Source organism: Trachemys scripta, chromosome 4 (genome assembly GCF_013100865.1).
Source record: "Trachemys scripta elegans isolate TJP31775 chromosome 4, CAS_Tse_1.0, whole genome shotgun sequence".
NCBI classification, from domain to species: Eukaryota; Metazoa; Chordata; order Testudines; family Emydidae; genus Trachemys; species Trachemys scripta.
In genome coordinates, this window is record NC_048301.1 from 90,401,324 (window position 1) to 90,423,036 (window position 21,713).

Consider the following 21,713-nt stretch of genomic DNA (forward strand, 5'->3'; position numbering starts at 1 on the left):
AGGGCACTTAAAGCAATCACAGCTGGCTTTCTAGAAATACTGTATTAACATCTAGTTTGTTCAAAGAGGATTCATTGCTTCTGCTCTGTTTTTGTTTCTATCGTGTGTCTACCACTTTCAGGCTTAAAATTGCATGTGTTTAATTTTAGTTTACTTTTTTGAATGACTAATATAGATTCATAAAAAAGTATCAGAATGTTTATTAAATTAAATTATCTTCTCACTGACAGTAATATGACCTGTGATTACACCAGGCTGCTTCAATCTATCCAGAGGATCATATACCAGGAAGGATTTGATGGATCCTATCCCCAGGTACTGAGCACCTTCGGTGTCTTCTATAATCATGTAACTAATGTTGTTTTCAAAATTCTCTCTAGGGTTACACATGAAAGGTCTTGGAATAATTAACAGTGAACAAGCTGTTTCTAAGCATTGCTGAAGTAAACAAGTAAAGTAAATAGAGAGCCTGGTTCGTATGTTAATGTGTATTGTGGGTTTTTACTTAGTTCTCAACGGATATGGGTAGACTGTGCAAATTAACTGTAAACCAACATTTTTTTAAAAGGCTTATTCTATGCTAGTCGCTACTAAAATAGGTTGTTAAATACAATGAAACTAGGCAAAGTGTATTTTCCCCTGTAGATTTTTAAGATAGCTGTTTTAACAACATGGAGTTCAAGATTAATTCACAAAACTATTGAGAGTTGGCAGTGTATTCCATGCTGTGAGGTTTGGGGTTTGTTAGTAAATTAAAAGTCGTATCTTTAAATAACAAGAATTGAAACACAAAGAGCTATTATAATGCCATTTTAACTTAGATTAACTATTTATATCTCTCAGAACAGCTTACCTTCAGGCATCTCTGTAAATACTCATAAATCATAGCATGAATCATCCAGAATAATTTTTTAAAGACAACAATTTCAGAGGAAAACTTTTTCTAGTTTAACCAATACTCAACTGACAGCTTTCTTTGTCTTATTCAATCAAGAAGACAGCTTCTTTGGAGTTCACCTAAATAAAATAATCAGTCATGTGTGGTGATGCTTAATTGATAGATAATTATATTATCTTCATTGCTGTTATACAATAGAAACTTTATTAAGGTAGAAGTTACCTATTATCGGTTCCGGAGAATGTCAAAAAATATAATGTGCTATATACTACTAGGCAGTTGAATTAAAACTATCTATGAGGGAAGACAGCCTTGGTTTTGTTTGGCTGCTTTTCTATCTAGGAGTGTTTTTTAGGAACATTAACTATATGGAATATTTGTGTGTTCTTTTAGCTTATTTTTGCAGTTTTCAGTCTCTGCAGAGATTCATGGGCAAGCATGTTTTCCCTTTGGTGGCAGTGCCCGTCTGGAGAAGTAAATTGGTCCCTGACAGGCACCTCTCCCCACTTACTGTGGTAACCATGGCAACAGGCATGTCATAACAGTTCCCACAGTATAGTATGCAGAGCTGCTCCTCCAACAAGATGACAGGTCCTCTGGAAGCAAGAAATCTTACAGAATGCAAAAAGCAACAGCACCAAAGTGACATGAACACCCTGGGAACCTTCAGCCAGCAAATAATGTGCTACTGGAAAAGACTCCAGTAACTGTTTTTTGTTTTTCTTAGGTGTTGGTTTTAGCTTAAATATAGAACCTATGTATATTCCTGAGAAACATTTATATTTTAATACAAAATGATGAAGTCCATAATTTTTGGATAGTTTTTTTGCAAAAAATGAGGAATAAAACATCAACTAACATTGTTCAAAGAAATACTCATAATGTGCACTATTTTAAAATATTTTGTTAATATTAATAAAATCAAAACCAAAAAACTCCATGCAGATAAATTCTGAACTGTATATTTGCTAAAAGCTATTTTTAAATTAAAGCACCTTTTAGTTTCTGAGGTGAGCAATATGTAGCTTTAAGTGTTTGAAGTGTATTCTTTTTAAGCCAGTTAGTTTAATTTAGAAAGCCATTAGCTCATGCCTAGATATTAATTTCTGCTTCAGGGAAGATATAGAGAGCTTGAAAATGAAAATGATTTGCTGCAGCTGAAATGTTACTTTTCTAGAATAATCTTTTCCCTATTCACAACCTTTCTTCACACAGCATATTTTGCATGTTTAGGGAGCCCTGTATAATACAACACTAATAAAAGTACATTCAAAATTGAAATTAATTGAGGGCCAGATCATGCTCTGGGTCTATGACCTATAGATCTCCCACTTCTATGGGTAATTCAGCTGTTTCCATGGTATGCACTCCTTTCTCTTAACAGAGTCCTGTGAAGGGCTTTCTCTATGGCCAAATAGAAAGAGGGTGGACCTGGTACAGGCTGCATCTCCCCTACTTCTCCTCTTCCAAAAAACTAAAAAGAACCCTCTGCGAAATTGTATTAACTTCTGAGTGGTGCCCCCCTCCACCTGGAAGAATCCTCTCTCATTGATAGTAGCTCATGTGAAGCTGGAGGAGAGCCCACAAGGACATGTAGGCACAGGGCTGCTGAATAGAGGGCTCTGATTTTGTGTGGACCCCGCCTTGAGATTTACAGGGATTGGTGGCCAAACCCCAGCTTCTTCCATACAGTCAAGAGACAAACCTCATGGAGTTTCTAGATGTCTTTGCAAGTTGTTCCATGGTAGGGTCTGGCCCTTAAGGCAAAGCTAGCTACTGCTTCAAGTGATGGTCCATCTGTGTAGAGCATATGTGGGCATGCATGCATAACATACGCCTGAATCTGGAAATTTTTAGCAGCGGTGTCCATTGGTCTGCACATGCCTAGTTGAACTCCTCATGCTCTGAACCAAGGGCATCAATGGCAACACAAACCAACATCTCTCCAATTCTTTCTTACCATTGTATGTCTTGAGTCAGAATCCATGTCCACTTCAGTCTCCTGCTTCTGTAAATCTGTGAATACAATTTGTAAATGATTTAATAGCTTAATATTTTAGTGTTTTACTGTTTTTTTTATAGTTACCATAGTTAGTTTTAGGTACTCTCCACTCTGGGGGAAACTTCTCCCTCCAAAAAGGGATTATCCCAAGAGTTCCTGAGTTCAGAAACTGCTCTCCTGTCCTGGTTCCTTCTCTGTCAGTGACAACCACCACCGCTCCCTCTATTGCCTTGGGAAAACTCCTATTGCCACCAAGTGCAGCTTCTGCTGTTCCTTCCATCCCCAAACTCGTGAGGGACGAAAGTTCCATCTGTGGAAGCAGCTCATGGAGCAGGCAATGAGACCCCATTGAATTGAGGGCAGCCAAATGGAACTGTTTCTCCTATTGGTCACGACAACACCAGTTGCCTCCAGATTGCCAGAATCCCTGCACCTAAAGTAATTACAGAGCTTCATATGAAGCATACCATCCACTTACCAGTATTTTTGCCAAAAGTGTATGTCTCTGATGAGAAGGCTTCATTCCCTGGACATCCAATGGGCACTAGCCTTTTATCTGCTAAAACAAAAGCAATTAGAAAAACACCTAGACTTTTTATTGTCATAGATGAGAGATCAAGAGATCAAGCTATCAAGCTCCATCTGCCCAGAGATTCTCTCAGTGGATCTCGGCTGCGTCATCCTTTGCTTCCAGCTAGCTCATATTCCCTCCCTGGATGGATGCAAGATGTACCTTTACTAGAAATATGTGGGGCAGCTACCTGAAGCTCATGACATACCTTCACAAGATGTTACACTTTCTTCCAGTCTTCTACAGAGACAGCCATGGAAACAGCAGTCTTGCAGATGGCCATAACATCTGCATCCTGGCACCCACCTCCTGTTTGTTTGACTACTGCTTACTAATGTGGAGTACCCCTAGGAATCATCACTCAGAGAAGAAATTACTTCAAGATGTGGTCCATATCTGCATTCCACTAACAGCCTTCCATGCCCACTGCTATGAGTCATCTCTAGATTCACAGTCAAAATAGGAATTGGAGAGACATTGGTCTGCACTGCCCTTTATGCTCTCTATTCAGATTATGAGGAGTTCCACTGCGCATGTGTGGACCAACGAACACTGCTTACTAAAAATATCCAGACACAGGCTCATGGTGCGCATGCATACCCAGGGCCGACGAGAGTGGGGGAAGCCAGTACAAATTACCGGGGCCCGGCGATCCGGAAGGGGGGCCAGCTTCCCCAGCTTCACCCCCTCTTGTTGACCCTGTTTAGCCAGTCCGCTCTTGCTGGGGGGCCCGAAAAAAAATTTCACCGGGGCCCAAACCCGCTCTCGGTGGCCCTCTGCATACCCATTTATGTAATACACATATGGACCTCACATCTCAAAGAACCTCCGGTTAAAGGTAACTAACCTCCATTTTGTAAAGGAATGTGATGGATGTAGTCTTAAACTGCTCTTATTTAGTTTAATGTTCAACTGTGAATAAAGCACAATTCTATAAATTAATTTTATATGGAGATATCCTATCTCCTAGAACTGGAAGGGACCTTGAAAGGTCATTGAGTCCAGCCCCCTGCTTTCACTTGATTTTATCCCAGATCCCTAAGTGGCCCCTTTAAGGATTGAACTCACAACCCTGGGTTTAGTAGGCCAATGCTCAAACCACTGAGCTATCCCTTATATCCCTTGCAGACATTTTGATCTGTGTTATCATCAGTATGTTGATGACCTCTCATTTTCTTTAAACCAAGGTCCTATAGTCCCAGTGTCTGAACTGGAATCTAGCTAGAAGTGAATGGAATGTGACTCCACCCAGATGAGAAACAAATCCAACAGCTGTAGGAGTAGGAAGAGGCTACTACCGTATTAGAGGTTTAACAGACTTTTGCCAAAATGGTCCATAGCCTTTGGGCCCTGATGCTCTGTTAGCATTAATGACTCATAGAGCCTTTCACCATCTCTTGCTGGCCAGGAGACTGCAACAGTTCCTCCGTAGAGTGGACCTGACAACAGTTGATATCTGTTACTTCTCGGCTTCACTGCTGCAATGAACTTTACTTGGGGCTATCCTGAAGTTCATCCAGAACCATCACTCGTCTCTTAAGTGGGTCAGGCCAGTCTGAGCAGTTTGCAATCAAATGCCCCCTCTTAAATCCCTAAATAATCTAGAATCTCATAATATAATATTCCTTTTCACCATAACCTGGGACATGATTAACATTGGCTGGTAATGGCTTACTGTTGGGAATTAAGTTTGAACAATCTGTAAGCTAAAAATACTTTAAAGTCATTGGGAGTTGTGCCCACTTCACTGTTTTAATTTGGTCCATCATGTTTGGTGACAGGACATTCTCAGTTGACTTCTTTGGAATTATCTTTCCGTGGCATCCATTGGAGCCCAAATCTAGTGATCTTTCGGGCAAAGATGCTGGTCAAGGATTTATTTTGCCTAGAAATGAGTAAAGTTGATTCATTTAATCTAAAATAATTTCTTTGACTATACAACTTCTAATATTGTGGAATGTATTTAAAATTGTCTACTCTCCAACACTGCTTGCCTCATAATACAAGAATTGAATGAATAATTAGTCTGTTGTAATATCAACCATCCTCATAGAAATTATGAAACACAGAAAATATACTTTGTCCTCAATGAAACAAATAAGGGTACTTTTAGCATTTTTTATATTGATATATCATTATCCTGGAGTATAAAGTTCTCATACCCATCCTACAAAGAGGAATTAAGTGTTGTCCTATAAGGACTTGTTTGTCCTTAAAGCAATTGGGGGGCTAACTTTCTGATTCAGTTTTGTAAATGTGTTTACAAGCTGCTCTTTTTTATTTTCATTGACCAGAAAAGGCAACTTTTTTGTTCATTGCAAAAGTTCAGAGCAAGTTGAGAGACCTCCCATTTCTATTGATGACTCACCTGTGTATTATTTATTTTGTTGATATGAGATACTTCGAACACCATTTATTTTTCCTGCTGACTGTCCAGAAAATCCGGACAAAGCTGATTTCGTAACCTATCCATAGTTTGTGAATTGCTTAAACATTACAGAAAATGGGTTTTTTTCTAGAAATTTTTGTACACCATCATGCTCTCTGATTAGATTCTCAACTCTTACCTTCCCCACCCTGGCCAAAATTATGTAACATTCCAACACTTAGATCAATGTCAGGCTTTGCTATATTATCCTGTGCTAGGATGCGGGTACTATAAACAGGTAATTTTATATATTACTACACACCAGAGAAAAGAATGTGGAGCAATAATGAACCAGTAATTGAATATATTGCTTTCAGAGAGAACAAAAGAGATTCTAGCAGGTCAGTTCACTTCTTTATCCAGGAGAGTTGAATAAACTGAGTTTGATGCAGCAGTGTGTGTGTTTTATAGATGAGTCCGTAAAAGCCAAGGCCCCATCAACTCTGCATGAACAGAGTTTTTTTAAGAATAACTGTTCGCTCTAATGTCCTGGTCAAAATTTCCCCTCTGTGTCTCAAACACGCTGTGCAATGTGCTAGTTTTGTGTATGGTTTCCACTCAGTAGGAGCTGTGCTTAGGTAGTTGGTGAAATTCTTCTTTCATATGTGGGTCTAGATTCACAAAGGGCACTTACGCACTTTGCTGCCTTGTAGAATTCATAACTCTGTGTTAAGTGCTCAGGCTTTCTGTACAATGCATGGAGACAGTTAGGTACCTAAGAATGGGATTCACAGAAGTCAGCGCACTGAGCAGAGAGCTGCCTAAGATCACCATTAGGAAATGCTAAGGAGAGGGATGTTGCCTAAGGCTCTGCCGGTGAAAGGGATTTAGGCACCTATGTCCACTCAGTATTCACAGCCATGAATCCTCTCTCTGGAGTTAGGCACCTAAGCCAAATTAATGGTTGAGGAGAGGGGTAGTGCCCTCATAACTTTTGGACCAGTGGTTAGAACACTCATCCATGATATGGGAGACCTGATATGAGTTTGATAATTTTTCCCCTTCTGCCTGATATGGAGTAGGGATTTGAACTTGAGTCTCCCACCTCAGTGCCCTAACCACTGGGCTATAGAGTATTCTGTGGAAGGTCTCTCTCAATCTGTTGAAACTCTTCCATTGTGTATAGTTAAATATCCATTGATCCAGGGAAAGAATGAGTGACTCCATAAATCAATGGTTAGGGCACTTATATGGTAGGCAGGCGTCCCAAATTCAAAGCCCTGCTCCACATCAGGCAGAGCGAGAGAACTGAACCCATGTTTGCCACAACCTGGGTGAGTGTTGTAACCATTAGGCTAAAAGTTATAAGGGGACCACTACCACAACCATATCCTCCTCCATAGTCTGTTGTATGGTTTACATATGCTCAGAGAAAGCCTACTGGATCAGGTCCTAAAAGCAAGATAGGCAAGGGAATGCCAAGTTAGTGAATAACTCTGGAGCTTAGGTATGAGTTAAGTAACAAGCTTCTGGGCAGAGTCAGGACTTAGGTGTCTGAGTGCATCCCCAGCTGCCAAAAGTTATGTCCCTCAGGGACTTGAATGGCAGAAACGTAGGTGCTTCAGGATTCTAGGCATTTATTGGGTTAGGCAGTAGCTGAGCAGGGGTTTTGTGAATCTAGCCCAAGTAGTTTATCAAAGTACTCTGAAATTGCTTAGGATCAAAAGTGATGTAGGTATAAATACGGATTTTGGTAAATATCCAGGAATGAGGTATGAGTGACTTATTGGCATCATATATTGCAAACAAAAATGTTTTGTAAGAAAATATTTAGTCAGAAACCCAGTATTCACTCTCAGTATGATGAGCAAGTTCCCAGAATGATGTAATCCTTTACCTCTGGCGCTACTACAGCATTCATTAGCTAACACTCTCCTTTAAAGACTATCAGAAAGGAAATATAGCCTCAATCCTTTTCCCTCAAATCCCCTGTCCTACACAAAAATGTGCACTCTGGGTGCATCTCCTGCCTATAACCATAGCATCTTAATGGGACAGCTTCAGTTTTGAAAATCATATTTCCTTCTGAAAATTTTGTACTTACTATTGTTGCAAGTAACCCTTAAAATTACTATAATGGAAAGAGATTGGAAAAAATAATGCATTTTTCTCTTTACTTTTGCATTTGACAACACCGTGTCATATAGTCAATTTAACTTTTTGGTGAATGATCCACACTCCCTCGTGCAAAAGGGAGTGTACCATCTATATTTACTTTTTTTTTTCAATGTATACATTCATTCAGTAAAAAGAGTGCTTCTCCTTTGCTCTAGTGGCACCTTGAAACATTTGAAAAATAAAATTATGCAAATAGATTACTCCAGGAGACCCCCTTCACCCAGTCATTAATATAAATATTAAGGGCAGCTAAAACATACTTTTGATCTTTCTGTTTTTTCTCCAGAGTCCTCCCCCATTTCTTTTGGCTGTGGAAAGCAATGTGCTTTGTAGCATTCCCCAATGTTCAATAAAAAGGACTCTTTCAGATTGAGAGGGCTGTAAATTCCTAAACTGAGTGACCATCAATTGCCCTGCCAATTGCTCCTTCTCTTACACGAGTGGGCTGTAGTTCAGGCATCCCTGTTGACTGCTAATGTGGTAGTATGGCAGAGGGAGAGAGATGGTCTTTCAGATAAGGAGGTCCTAGGCGATTTGAGGCTTTATAGGTCAAAACCAACACCTTAAATTCTACCTGGTATCTTTTAAGTAGCCAGTACAGATCCCAAGGAATGGTGTCACGTGCTACCAGAAAGATGTATCCTGTAACAATCAAGCTGCCGAATTCTGCACCAACTACTATTTCTGGATAGATTTTAAACATAGGCCAACATACAGCACATTGCAGTAGTCTAATCTGGAGTAGACAAAGTTGTAGATGGTGGTTGCAAATTCTGAATCAGAAAGAAACTGGTGCAACCTTCTGACTATATGTAGATGGAAAAAGCCAGTCTAGCCAATCTACCTGCTCTTCTAGTAGTAGCAACAGCAGCAGTAGAGCTGAAAGAAAGTGAACAGATAACAAGCAGCGGGCAGCTGGGTACAGAAGGAGAAAAGAGGAGGACAAAAGAAAAGTGAACCTGAGAATGTTTGGTTGTTGCTCTCAGTTGCTCCCAAGAGACCCTTCTAAAGACAGAGGGCAGAAGAAAATCCCCTAACAATTTTTTTTTAAAGAAATTGGGGGAATAAACAAAATCATTATATACTCTTTAAAAGGTGCTTTATCAGAACACTACCTCACTTTTGGTTTTTGAGCTTAAACAGCGCTCTTCTTTGGGTGCCATGTTTCTTCTTGTTTCTTTCACCAACAGAAGTTGGTCCAATAAAAGATATTACCTCACCCACCTTATGTCTCTAATATCTTGGGACCAACACAGCTACAATGTCACTTTTAATTAGTCACTCTCAAAAAATGCAAACTATTTCCTTTTAGTTCCATTCCTTCTGTTAAACCAATATTTGATACTCAAACTTTGCATGTTGTCCCATTACGTAAGAACATAAGAATGGCCATACTGGGTCAGACCAAAGTTCCATCTAGCCCAGTATCCTGTCTTCCTACAGTGACGAATGCCAGGTACCCGAGAGGGGATGAACAGAACAGGTAATCATCAAGTGATCCATCTCCTGTCACCCATTCCCAGCTATCCTGGCTAATAGCCATTGATGGACCTATCCTCCATGAATTTATCTAGTTCTTTTTTGAGCCCTGTTATAGTTTTGGTCTTCACAACATCCTCTGGCAAAGAGTTCCACAGGTTGACTGTGTGTTGTGTGAAGAAATACTTTCTTTTGTTTGTTTTAAACCTGCTGCCTGTTAATTTCATTTGGTGACCCCTAGTTTTTGTGTTTGTGAGAAGGAGTAAATAGCACTTCCTTATTTACTTTCTCCACACCAGTCATAATTTTATAGATCTCTGTCATACCCCCCCTTAGTCCTTGATTTAGTTGGGAATTGGTCCTCCTTTGAGCAGGGGGTTGGACTAGATGACCTCTTGAGGTCCCTTCCAACCCTGATATTCTATGATTCTATGATTAGTCGTCTCTTTTCCAAGCTGAAAAGTCCCAATCTTATTAATCTCTCCTCAGATGGAAGCCGTGCAATACCCCTAATAATTTTTGTTGCCCTTTTCTGAACCTTTCCAATTCTAATATATCTTTTTTGAGATGGGGCAACCACATCTGCATGCAGTATTCAAGATGTGGGCATACCATGGATTTCTATATAGGCAATATGATATTTTCTGGCTTATTATCTATCCCTTTCTTAATGATTCCCAACATTCTGTTAGCTTTTTTGACTGCCATTGCACATTGAGTGGATGTTTTGAGAGAACTAACAGTGATGCCAAGATCTCTCGAGTGGTAACAGCTAATTTAGACTTCATCATTTTATATGTATAGTTGGGATTGTTTTCCAATATGCATTACTTTGCATTTATCAACATTGAATTTCATCTGCCATTTTGTTGCCCAGTAACCTAGTTTTGTGAGCCCCTTTGTAGCTCATCATAGTCTGCTTTGGACTTAACTATCTTGAGTAGTTTTATATCATCTGCAAATTTGGCCACCTCACTGTTTACGCCTTTTCCCAGACCATTTATGAATATGTTGAATAGGACTGGTCCCAGTACAGTCCCCCCCCTTCTTCTGATGTACTTAAAAAAAATTTTGCTATTACGTTTTGGGTCTTTGGCTAGCTGTTCTTCAAATTCTTTTTTGCCCTTCTTAATTTTATTTTTATAGTTCATTTGCTGGAATTTATGCTCCTTTTTATTTTCCTCACTAGGATTTAACTTCCACTTTTTAAAGGATGCTTTTTTGCCTCTCACTGCTTCTTTTGCTTTGTTATTTAGCCACGGTGGCTCTTTTTTGGTTCTCTTACTATGTTTTTTAATTTGAGGTATACATTTAAATTGAGCCTGTATTATGGGTCTTTAAAAAGTTTCCACGCAGCTTGCAGAGATTTCACTTTTGGCACTGTACCTTTAATTTCTGTTTAACAATCCTCCTCATTTTTGTGTAGTTCCCCTTTCTGAAATTAAATGCTACCATGTTGGACTGCTGTGATGTTTCCCCACCACAGGGATGTTAAATTTAATTATATTATGGTCACTATTACCAAGAGGTCCAGCTATATTCACCTCTTAGACCAGATCCTGTGCTCCACTTGGACTAAAACAAGAATTGCCTCTCCTCTTGTGGGTTCCAGGACTAGCTGCTTCAAGAAGCAGTCATTTAAGGTGCCAAGAAACTTTATCTCTGCATCCTGTTCTAAGGTGACATGTACCCAGTCAATATGGGGATAGCTGAAATCCCCCATTATTACTGAGTTTTTTTATTTTTATAGCCTCTCTAATCTCCATGAGCATTTCACAGTCACTATCACCATCCTGATCAGGTGATCAGTAGTATATCCCTACTACTATATTCTTATTATTCAAGCATGCAAATACTATCCATAGAGATTCTATGGTAAAGTTTGATTCATTTAACTTTTTTGATTCATTTGATTCTATGCTTTCTTTCACATGTAGTGCCACTCCCCCACCAGAACGACCTGTTCTGTCCTTCTGATATATGTACCCTGGTATTACTGTGTCCCATTGATTATCCTCATTCCACGAAGTTTCTGTGGTGCCTATGATATCAATATCCTCATTTAATACGAGGCAATCTAATTCATCCATCTTATTATTTAGTTTTCTAGCATTTGTATATAAGCTCTTTAAGAACTTGTCACTTTTATCTGTCTATCATTACAGATACAAATTGATGCAAATTTGCCATTGATGCAAAAATTGGTACTACTATACATATTTTTCCCTCTCCGGGCTCTCTTACGCTATCACATGCTTACTTCAAACTATTTATTTACTATGGACATACATAATATAAATTACAGAAGTTCTAAAAATTATCTATCCATTTGATGGGAGGTGTTTTTCCTCTTAATGTGAGAAATAAAAATTAGTCATTTTATTTTTTCTCATCTCCTCTAGAAAAAACAAAAAAATATTCTGCGGATAGGAATTCAGAGCCTTGGTTCAGTGTTGTGGGGAGATGACATTTGTTGCACTGATAATCCAGAAGATATTTTTAGCCTCACAAAGTTTCTGTATGTTCTCCGTGGTCTCCTCAGAATGTCGTTGTCAGCCTGCATAATCACAGTGCCAGCCCATCTTATCCAGGTAGGAATACTATAATTGCTTCTTTTCATAAGTTGTTGTACATGGTTTAGTATGCGCAAAAAAAAGTTAATGAGTTAGTGGACACTTAATGAGCAAAATGGATTGAAGTGTCATGAATGATTTTGAAAATTGCATCCTGTTGAAGTTGTTTTGCATCAGTAGCAAATTGATTTCTAGATGAAATTTTACCTCATGTTATATTTTACTCTGACATACAGTATGGTCTTCAACATTATTTAGATGCTGAATTTATCTTTCAGTAATTACTAGCAAATAAAAGTCATTCATAAACTTTTTGAGTGAGCCAAGAGAATAAAACCAATTTAAGACATTCCGAATAGGCATCCTTCAGCTTAGCATGTCTTGTTTTAAAGATAGACTTAAAATAATGTTACTGAATTTCTTCTGTGCTTTTGTGATGCAGCAATACATTGCATTATCTAGAAACACCTGAATATTGTAATGGCTTAGATACAGGTATAGCTGTCATATGACTTTGATATGTATAAAATAAAATAGGTAGAATTTATAGAAGATCCAATTCTGCTAGGCAAAGTTCTGCATTCCCACTGATTTCAAAAGGCAGTAAACCTAGATCTGGGAGAGCTGGGTTTGCTCCCTAATTCTGCCGTAAATTTCCAATGTGATCACAAGCAAGTCAGTTAATCTGTCTCTGAGTAATTTTCCCATCTGTAAAATGGGAGGGGTAATAATAAGTACTTCACAGAAGTATACTAAGCCTTAATTTATTTTCTGGAACAATAGTTTTTAGTAAAAGGAAAAATGTAAAAACTTTCTTCTATAAAAAGTGCTGCAGCTCATAAAAGAAAGAAGCGCATTCACAGTAAATAGAGTTATGCATAAATTTGATAGAATTTTGTTTAACAAACATGGAATGTTTTGATGTAAACTTTCTCATAAAGGGCAAATATATGCCTCTCATGTCAACACTGTAATTTTCAAAGCTGTTGAGTGCCCATAATTCCTGTTAAATTGGTGTTACAGGCACTCAGTGCTCCTGAAAATCACAACCATTCCTATTTTTCACATGTTGCCAGTGTGACTGGAGGTGTATCAACTCTCCTCTTTTGTATGCCTTCAGTTTCAGATTTCCTCTTTCCTAACTCTCAGTATTACAAAATCAAAATACTTTTAATATTAGGTGACACTATATCTGAGGAAAAAGCACTGTGACAATACTTCTCAAACAGGAGGTAGAATCCCTGATTCAGCTAGAGGCTATAGAACCTGTGCTTCCTCAATACGGAGGGAGAGGTTTTAATTAGGGATGTTTCCTTGTTCCATCCTGGATCTCAGACAACTGAATGTCTTCATATGCTGTTCAAAATTCAGGATGACCACCCTGACCTCGAAAATCCCCTCACTAAATAAAGGCAACCAGTTTGCAACTCTTGATTTGAAAGATGCCTATTTCCATATAGACATTCATCAAACACACAAGAGATTCCTGTGCTTCATGGTGGGCCTGGATCATTATCAATACAAAGTTCTTCCCTTCAGTCTCTTGACAACTCCCAGAATTTTCACAAAGGTGCTGTCCGTGGTAGCGGCACACTGTGCCACCAGAGCAGTCCAGTATTTCCTTTCCTTGACAACTGTCTGCTCACTGGTTTATCATACCAAAAGGTACAATCAGCGGTCCTCTCTATATAACCTCCTTCAATCCTTAGGATTTCAGGTAAACCTAGAAAAGTCCACTTTTGTTGCAACACAACCTCTCTATTGGGTTGAGGAGTACATCTGGATGATCATGTGACTCAAGGTTGATCCCAACAGGAGTCAAATCTACACATTTAATCTCCTCAAACGCCAGTAGTACAAAAGATCTACAAAAAGCCTGCCCTTCCTCTGTGCACAGCATGTTTAGATCATGTTGGACAATATGACCACTGTATACTATATAAAAAGAGAGCATTAAGCTCTGGAATTGGTATATCCAAAATCAGATCACCACAGTGTCAATCTGATGGACCATCCTATGAGTCAGACCTGGTATGCTAGAGAATACCTGCTTATGAGTTTGCAGCACAGTCAAAATTCCTGCCCTTTCAGTTTGTGTTAACTCTTTACATATTTCAGTGTTCTCTAGTGATGTGTCACCAGGGCATTCAGCCATCAAATTGATGAGATGTATTGTCTCAGAATCCTCCTCAGCACATGTTCATAATGGCTTCTATATTGTGATAGACTTTACATCTATTAACATCCAGAATCTGTAAAGTAACCTTGCTGTGGGGTCTCTGTGTGTTCCAAGGGACCTCATTAATTCTTTTCACAATCTCAGAAGGTTCCTCTATGAGTTTTGCATTTTGTACCTTTTTACAGTGAGTAACATCAGCACCAAGACTCCCCTCTAACAAGCATTCACAAGCATTATGGCTATACTATGCCTTCTGTGGCTTTTAATGAGGTTCATTTGAACTACTTCCATCATGTCCCTTAACTCCTTTCTGAACTGCTGTACATATTTAGTCACTGGTTCTTCCTCTGCTTCAGAGCCACCCTCCCAAGAATCCCTAGTGAGATCCTGATGACCTGTGACCTTTCTCCCATACAGAAGATCAAATGGGGGCAAAGCCTGTGGACTCTCGGGGTGCCTCCCTAGAAGCAAATAACATAGAGGGTAGCATTTCATTCCAGTCACTTTCCCTTGTGTTTGCATACATTCCCAGCATAGACTTTAGAGTTCTGTTGAACCTTTCAACTAACCCATTTGTTTCTGGGTGGGGTAGATCTGCTGTACCCCACACATTCGCTATAATTCATTAAATAACTGGGACATGAAATTTGACCCCAATATGATACAGTGTACTTTGGGAAAACTACACAGCTGAATATAGAGAGCAAAGCTTTAGCTGTTGTGTCAGCCTCTATATTAGACAGAGCAACTGCCTCAGGGTATCTAGTGGCGAAGTCCAGTGCTACCAAAATATATTTCTTTCCCCTCTGGGTTGGCTGGGGCATAGGGCCAACAATATCCATAGCCACCCTAAAAAATGCCTCCATGATTACAGGTAAGCAGTGCAGAGGAGCCTTGTGGAGCCCTCTTGTGCTTCAGCCATAAGTTACAAGACCTATAGTGGTCTGTCACCTCATTCTGAATATTTGATCAATAAAAGTTCTTCTTTAACTTCTCATATGTCCTCTCTGAAATCTGAGTGACCTGCACTAGGGCAGTCATGGGCTAACAACATTAACTTCCCAGGATGGGAGGCACAATCAGTTGTTTATAAGCCTGCCCAGGAGTTCTGTTATTCCCCAAAGGGGCCTCTCTATAGTTTTTCCCTCTTCTGCAAAAAACCTTCCCCTGTTTTCCTTAGGTGGGGTCCCACTGAAGATGATTTCACATATGCTTTTTAGGGAGGGGCCTGCTCTCTGTTCTGCTATAAATTCTTGGCTTCTGCCAGCACAAAGAGTTGTCTCGGGTACATAAAGCAACTCCCCCCCACACACTTCCCCACCCACACACTCTTAGAGACATGCTGCCATTTTCTGCTGAGCAGGAGCTGGAAATGTCTTCTCCCCACCTCAGCTGCTATACCATCGACCTATATTCCTTATTACTACAAGTTATTATATTATCAGCTTTGGACTCAGACAGTATATCATTACCAACCAACACATCTGTTGGAATGCTATCCAATATCCTAACATTTAAAATACCTTTTAAACCTTCCCATTCCAATTGTATTTTAGCTAAAGGTACAGTGGTTTCAAATTGTCCCAATGCAAGGAGTTTTGTCTTAGTCTCCTACCCCACACATTCTCCCTACTCTGTTATTCCCCTGTTCATTCAGACTCTCTCCTGCTTCCCTCTATGATCTCCTGTATATACATGCATGCTACATTCCCCAGCACATTTTCACCCTCTTACCTTCCCTGTCACCCCTATACCATATGTCGCTGCTCCTTGCAGTGCTCTTTTCTGAATCCTGACAGCATTTCGTGCCACACTCTTCCTTAAGGGCAGTTTAGATTCATTCATTCAATGGGAAGATTGGAGGTAATGACCATCTTTACTAAACTTCTTCTTGATCCTGTGATTATGCTGGTGTGAGCATGTCTGTGTGTGTATAGGCATGCTCAAGCTAGTACCTGAGACTACTCCACAAAACTCACTACATGTTCCTTCAAGGAAAGAATTTGCTTGCCATTCACTTGAGACCCTGAATCTGTGGATGTATCTGCTCCTCCACCGAGTTCTCCCTAACTAACAGAAGGGATGGTAAGGGAATGGATCCATGTGTCTCTTTGCTGTTTCTCCTGCCATTCATGGCTCCCTCAGCATTGGCACGGGTCCTTTTTCTGCCCTCCCTCTTCTCTAAATTGAACATCAGGGCAGGCATATGAGCAGTTATGACTGGTAATTCCTTAGATAGTTCTTGGAATTGATGGGACAAGGGCCCCAAAGTCTTCTGCAAAGACTACTTCTGCCCAAGAGTTCTGGATCTTCCTCCTAAGAAGTAAATGAGGTGAAGAAATGTAGGCGTTGAAAACAGTGAGGAGGAGTGACAGAAGATAATGAGGGCCTTATGGTGCAAAGGTTGGTGTTTTAGAGCAGACCATATTAGGAAAAAGAGAGTGCATAGAGAAATTTGGAACCTGATTTGAGGGTGAGACAGTGATGAGGTGCATAGAAAGAACAGTGAAATGTTGGTGGATGAGTGGGACATGGATCAGACTAGATTGAGGACCTGGCCTGGAAAGTGAAGAAGAGAACTGGCAGAATTGAGATATACTGTAAATTGGGCCAGAAAGTTGGCATGTGGGTTCAGGGCAGGGGATGAATTGTTAAATCTTAATTGCATGAAATATGTCTGTCTGAAGCTAGGTATGTGAGGGAAGAGTTTACTTGGGAGGGTTTTGTTGGGGGGATCAGAAAAGCGTGCCTGGGAGTTTTTTAGCAGCACAAGGTGACTAGAAATGTAAGAAATGTCTCTGGAACAGGTTTATAAAAAACAGGATCTTGTCCTTTTTTTCCCCAAAAACATATCTGGGAAGTTGGGATTGTTGTCATATGCCACAAGATTTCATGTTTTTCAATTAATCTGGCCACTATATGCCTGGAGGTCGGGGAGGGCAATGGGGAAACATGTGCCACATAAGGTGGAGGGAGCTGATCCTAAGGCACATTCCCTCAGTCAGCACACTGTCAGTTTAGGCAGCTCAGGTTAACCAGTGGCTCCTTCAGTTTATCAAAGTCTTCAAAAATGTACCAAAACTGGGACAAAACACTGTTTTTTCTAAATTTGAAATTGATACCAGCACGAGTCAGTGAAGTGTGTCGTGCTGAGCAGCCCTAGACCTATGGACTTGCAGAATCAGGAATTTAGGCATTTATTATTTTCTCTTTATGTTTACATGCAGTGGAGTAAAGTCTGCCTTGATTTACACCCATGCAAGGACAGAATTTTGCTCTAGTATATTTTCTTTGTTATACTTGTCCTTTCTAGTAGTTTATGTCAGTAAACAGCTTTCTATTTTTAGTTCTTAACATTCTGTCGGGCTTGTACATTGATGATTAGCTGCTCTCATATTTTTGGCTTACTTCCTATGTTTAATTTTATTATAGGCAAGCAACACATAGTTAAGGAAATTGTAAAGAAAAAATAGTGAGGTTGGTTCAGAACTGATGTTAAAATGTGACTTTTCAAACTAACATTGCGAAGGGCAACTAAAAGTTTGGATCTAATATGTTGTGTGTGCACTTCAGATAAACTTACTTGTTAGGACTAGTGATGAATTCTGTTATGCAATTCCATTATCCGTAAAATCCACCTGCCTAATTGAATTATGTAGTTAAGACTGAAATAAAATCTCATATACATTAGTGTCCTGTAACTTTGCTGTCCAATTTAACATATCTACTCCACAATAAAAGCTCAAGTATTCTGGAAAAAAAACCAGAAACTTTAGTCTCTTTTGCAGTATCTGGTCCAATAGATTGCATTGAACAGTTGTGAAAATGGTTAAACTTCATGCATCTTCTTTTAAGCACTAGAGTGAACTGTCATTAGGAGGAGCAAAGCTGCTGAAGATTCCCTATATCCAACATTACTCACTTCCCAGAGCCCTGCTGTGTAGTTGTTCCACTCTCCAAGAAGCCTGTTAAAGAGCCCCCGAGAGCATGTGTACAGCCCTCCATGTTAATAGTTAATTGGTGAGGATGGCAAGATGAGAGGACAGCCGAACATGTGGTCTCTCAGGCTCAAGCAGTAAGCAGACCTTTAGTTATAATAACAGCAGCTGTTCACATTCTCACAACTCAACTACTCACAATGCCATTGCTGGTGTTTCTTAGTGGATTAAAAAAGTAAAGTACAGTGTTTTTTGTTTTTGTTTTGTTTAAAAAAAATGAAAACATGTACTTCAAGTATATTTCTATATGCCTGTTAAATTTGATATTACCAAGAATATATAATTATTTTTAGCTTATGCTTTTTTTGGTCAAATCTAAAAGTCAAAACACTGAAAGTATATATAATGCACACCATTTTTTATAAAGTGTGTTACATTCTACAGAATTATTCACTTTACAACTATTCCATTTCTATCAGATTTTGACTAAATTATTTTTTGTCTGCTAAATAGTTCAATAGCTGATTCTGAAAGGGAAATTGCATTTATGTAATTTCCATGGGGGTACATTTTAAATGATAAATAAGTTTCAAGCTACAATAGAATCTTATTTCTGTTTCCATGCTGTGACTATAACGAAAAGAACCCCCCACAGATCGGTTTTAAATTTTAACAAGTTTATTCTTTGAAATATAGGAATTTTAATAGCAGATCACATTAGTGGTCTGTCTGTTCTAACTATCCTGTCTCAGACAATGGCCTGTACCAGGGCTCCAAACAAAGGTGCAACAAAACCTATAGTTGACAACTTGTTGAATAACATTTTAGTGGGGAAGTTTCTTCACAATCCCACCAGTTAGTGATTAGCTTATACCTTAAAGTGTGAGGTTTCTGTTTCTTATATTTTAAAAATAATTCTACCTAATGTTACTATGGAAGTTCTTATTCTTATAAACGTTTAGGTTTTTTTTTAATCCTTCTAAGTGCTTGGCCTCAATGATATACTGTGGCAATGAGTTCCATAAGTGAATTGTGTTTGGTGTATTTGTTCAGTATTTAAATTTGTTGCTTTTCATTTTGTTGAATATCCCCTTGTTCTTGTATTGTGAGCCAGTGAATAGGACCATTCAATTTACTTTCTCTGTATACTATCCATTATTTTGTATGCCTCCCTCATGTTGGCTATTAATCTACTTCTTAAATAGTCCCAGAGTTTTTCAGTCACTCTTCATGCCTTTTGATTTATATAGCTTCCATTATTAACCAGTTATTTAGATGTTCTAACAACTTTTTTGGCTTTTTTAACCACCACTGGACAGTGAACAGTGATTTTCATTGAACTATCCACAATAATATGCAGTTCTTTTTCCTCAGTCATTTAGAACCCAGTGATATATATGAGTAGTTCAGGCTACTCCTTCAAGTATTTATTGCCTTGTATTTATCAACTTTGAATTTCATCTGCCATTATATGATTTTCATTCACCTAGGTTTTATAGGTCCTTCTGAAGTTTCTCAGTCTTCTCTACTCCTAACTAACCAAAAGGCTGCCTGTTGATAGCAGAGTCACTTAAAAGTTCCAAACTTTTTTTCAGAATTACTTGGTAAAATTATAATCCACCATAGAACATAATCATCTGTAATAGTGTTTACAATTGCAGAGATCATTAGTGGCAAACTGTGTGTTTGACAAAAAGGACATTTCTCAATTCATATTTCTTGACTGAACAATTTAGGAATAGATTATGTTGGCAGAGGAATTTGAGAAGTGACACTAAAAATGTACCCAGTTCATTCGCATGATGTGTGACAAGTTTTACTTGATTGATATTTTGTACTGATTGAAAGCACTCTTATCTGAAACAGTCTGGCAGGTAATAAATATTGAGATGCTTATGAATTATGATTTATATAGTTGATGGAAGGTTACTTTTCAAGTCTTTCCATCGCTGCTTGAAAATGCACTGTGCCTGTGAAATGCAGTTGTACATTTAAGAAGGGAGAATGTCAATTTTTAAAATGACTGATGATCAAGTGGACTATTTTTCAAGCTTTCCAAATTTGAGAAATGATATAAAAATGAGTTAGGTGTTTTATTTTGATAATTTGCTCATTGTAGAGTACAATCATAGCAAAGTGTTTATGCAGTAGCATATAATACAAAGGGCTCTAATGCTACAGTGGTGGGCACTGTTGAAAGTCCTAAGGGGTAAAGTAAATAGATAGAAACTAAAAAGTCTGCCTATTAATTTTTTTTCAAAAATTACTAGAAATTATGTAATTAGTTACCTTGTCATACTTTGTTGCAAATCCAATGTCAGGTTTTTCCCAAAAATATTAGTTACAGTAGCTTTTTATACATTTGTAGCAAGTTCCATGTCAGTCAGGTGCACAATCAAACTTTTGAATATGTGATGATCAGATAAATTATGGTGATATCAATTTGTTCCTTGAAAGAATCTCAGTTCTTTCATTACAGATGTCCCTTCTTTTAAATATGAAGCTACCTCATTGGAAAGAACTGCCACCAACTGTATTAGTCAGCATGTACCAGGGGAAATTAATTGACTAATGAAAAGTCAGTATGAATAAGCCTTGTTATAGTACTCCTCTTGAGAGAGTCTAATGAGGTTCTGTTTAGTGTGTTATTTTCTTTATTTCATCTGATACGTTTAAAAATTAATCTCCTACAATATTAATGTACTGGTGTTTTGAATTCACTGAAGTGGATACATGTTACAGTATGTTTCAGTGTAGAAAAAATTCAGAAACAAACCTTTTCACATCCATAGGCTTTTGTGTTCATGCTGAGTATTTTAGCAGCTAAACTCTATACATCAAGCAAGAGAGTGCGTTAGAACCTGCTACTACTACTACTAATATAAGATTATGAGATGTGAACTCCTATAGCTTGAGAGTTTCTGTGTGAAATCTTTATTCTTAAAACAAGAGCTAAGAATGATTCCATGCTGTAGAACTAACATACTTTGTGAGTTCATAAGTACAAAATGTTGAATACCATGAAGATGTGACCATTATGTAGAAATGTGTGCCATGACCATCTGCCATACAATTTTTATACCTTAGCTTAGCAACCTTTTAACATTCTTCAAAATGGAAAGTATGAGAATTGTAAGTTTGTTACATTTTATTGTGTTGATTTAATATTGCATACACAATCACATGTAGAAAATGTTCTAAAGTAACATCCATACAGAGAAGTGTAGACTTTCATGGATTTATGATGCAGATATGCTAGGTTGATAATCATCCTTGTTCTAAACCATTTTCAGATACAGAGATATTCTTCTGGTTACTATTTTTTTCTACATGTATAAAAGCTTATTCAAAATTAAGGTCAAATAGAGGCTTGAAAAAAGATATAATTTAAAATTGCTGTAAATAGTTTTGTTTTCAAATAATTTGTTTGTTACATTCATTTGTTAAGTAGCAGAAGAAATTGTAGTATTTTGTACTTTCATATGATCAGTATAAAGTGGCTACCAGAATGTATAGTAGCCACTTTA

At 38.4% G+C, this 21,713-nt stretch overlaps 1 protein-coding gene across 5 annotated transcripts in view; it reads left to right on the top strand.

The window, feature by feature from the left end:
- The window catches only part of ELP4 (elongator acetyltransferase complex subunit 4), a 256,311-nt gene that overhangs the window by 85,680 nt on the left and 148,918 nt on the right, over positions 1-21,713 (top strand). For 4 of the 5 annotated variants that reach the window (XM_034769882.1, XM_034769881.1, XM_034769880.1 and 1 more), the window contains 2 exons: positions 231-315; positions 11,899-12,087. In XM_034769882.1, the coding sequence (XP_034625773.1) occupies positions 231-315; positions 11,899-12,087 (274 nt within the window). The remainder of the gene's footprint in view (positions 1-230; positions 316-11,898; positions 12,088-21,713) is intronic. The other variant, XM_034769884.1, reaches the window with a different exon arrangement.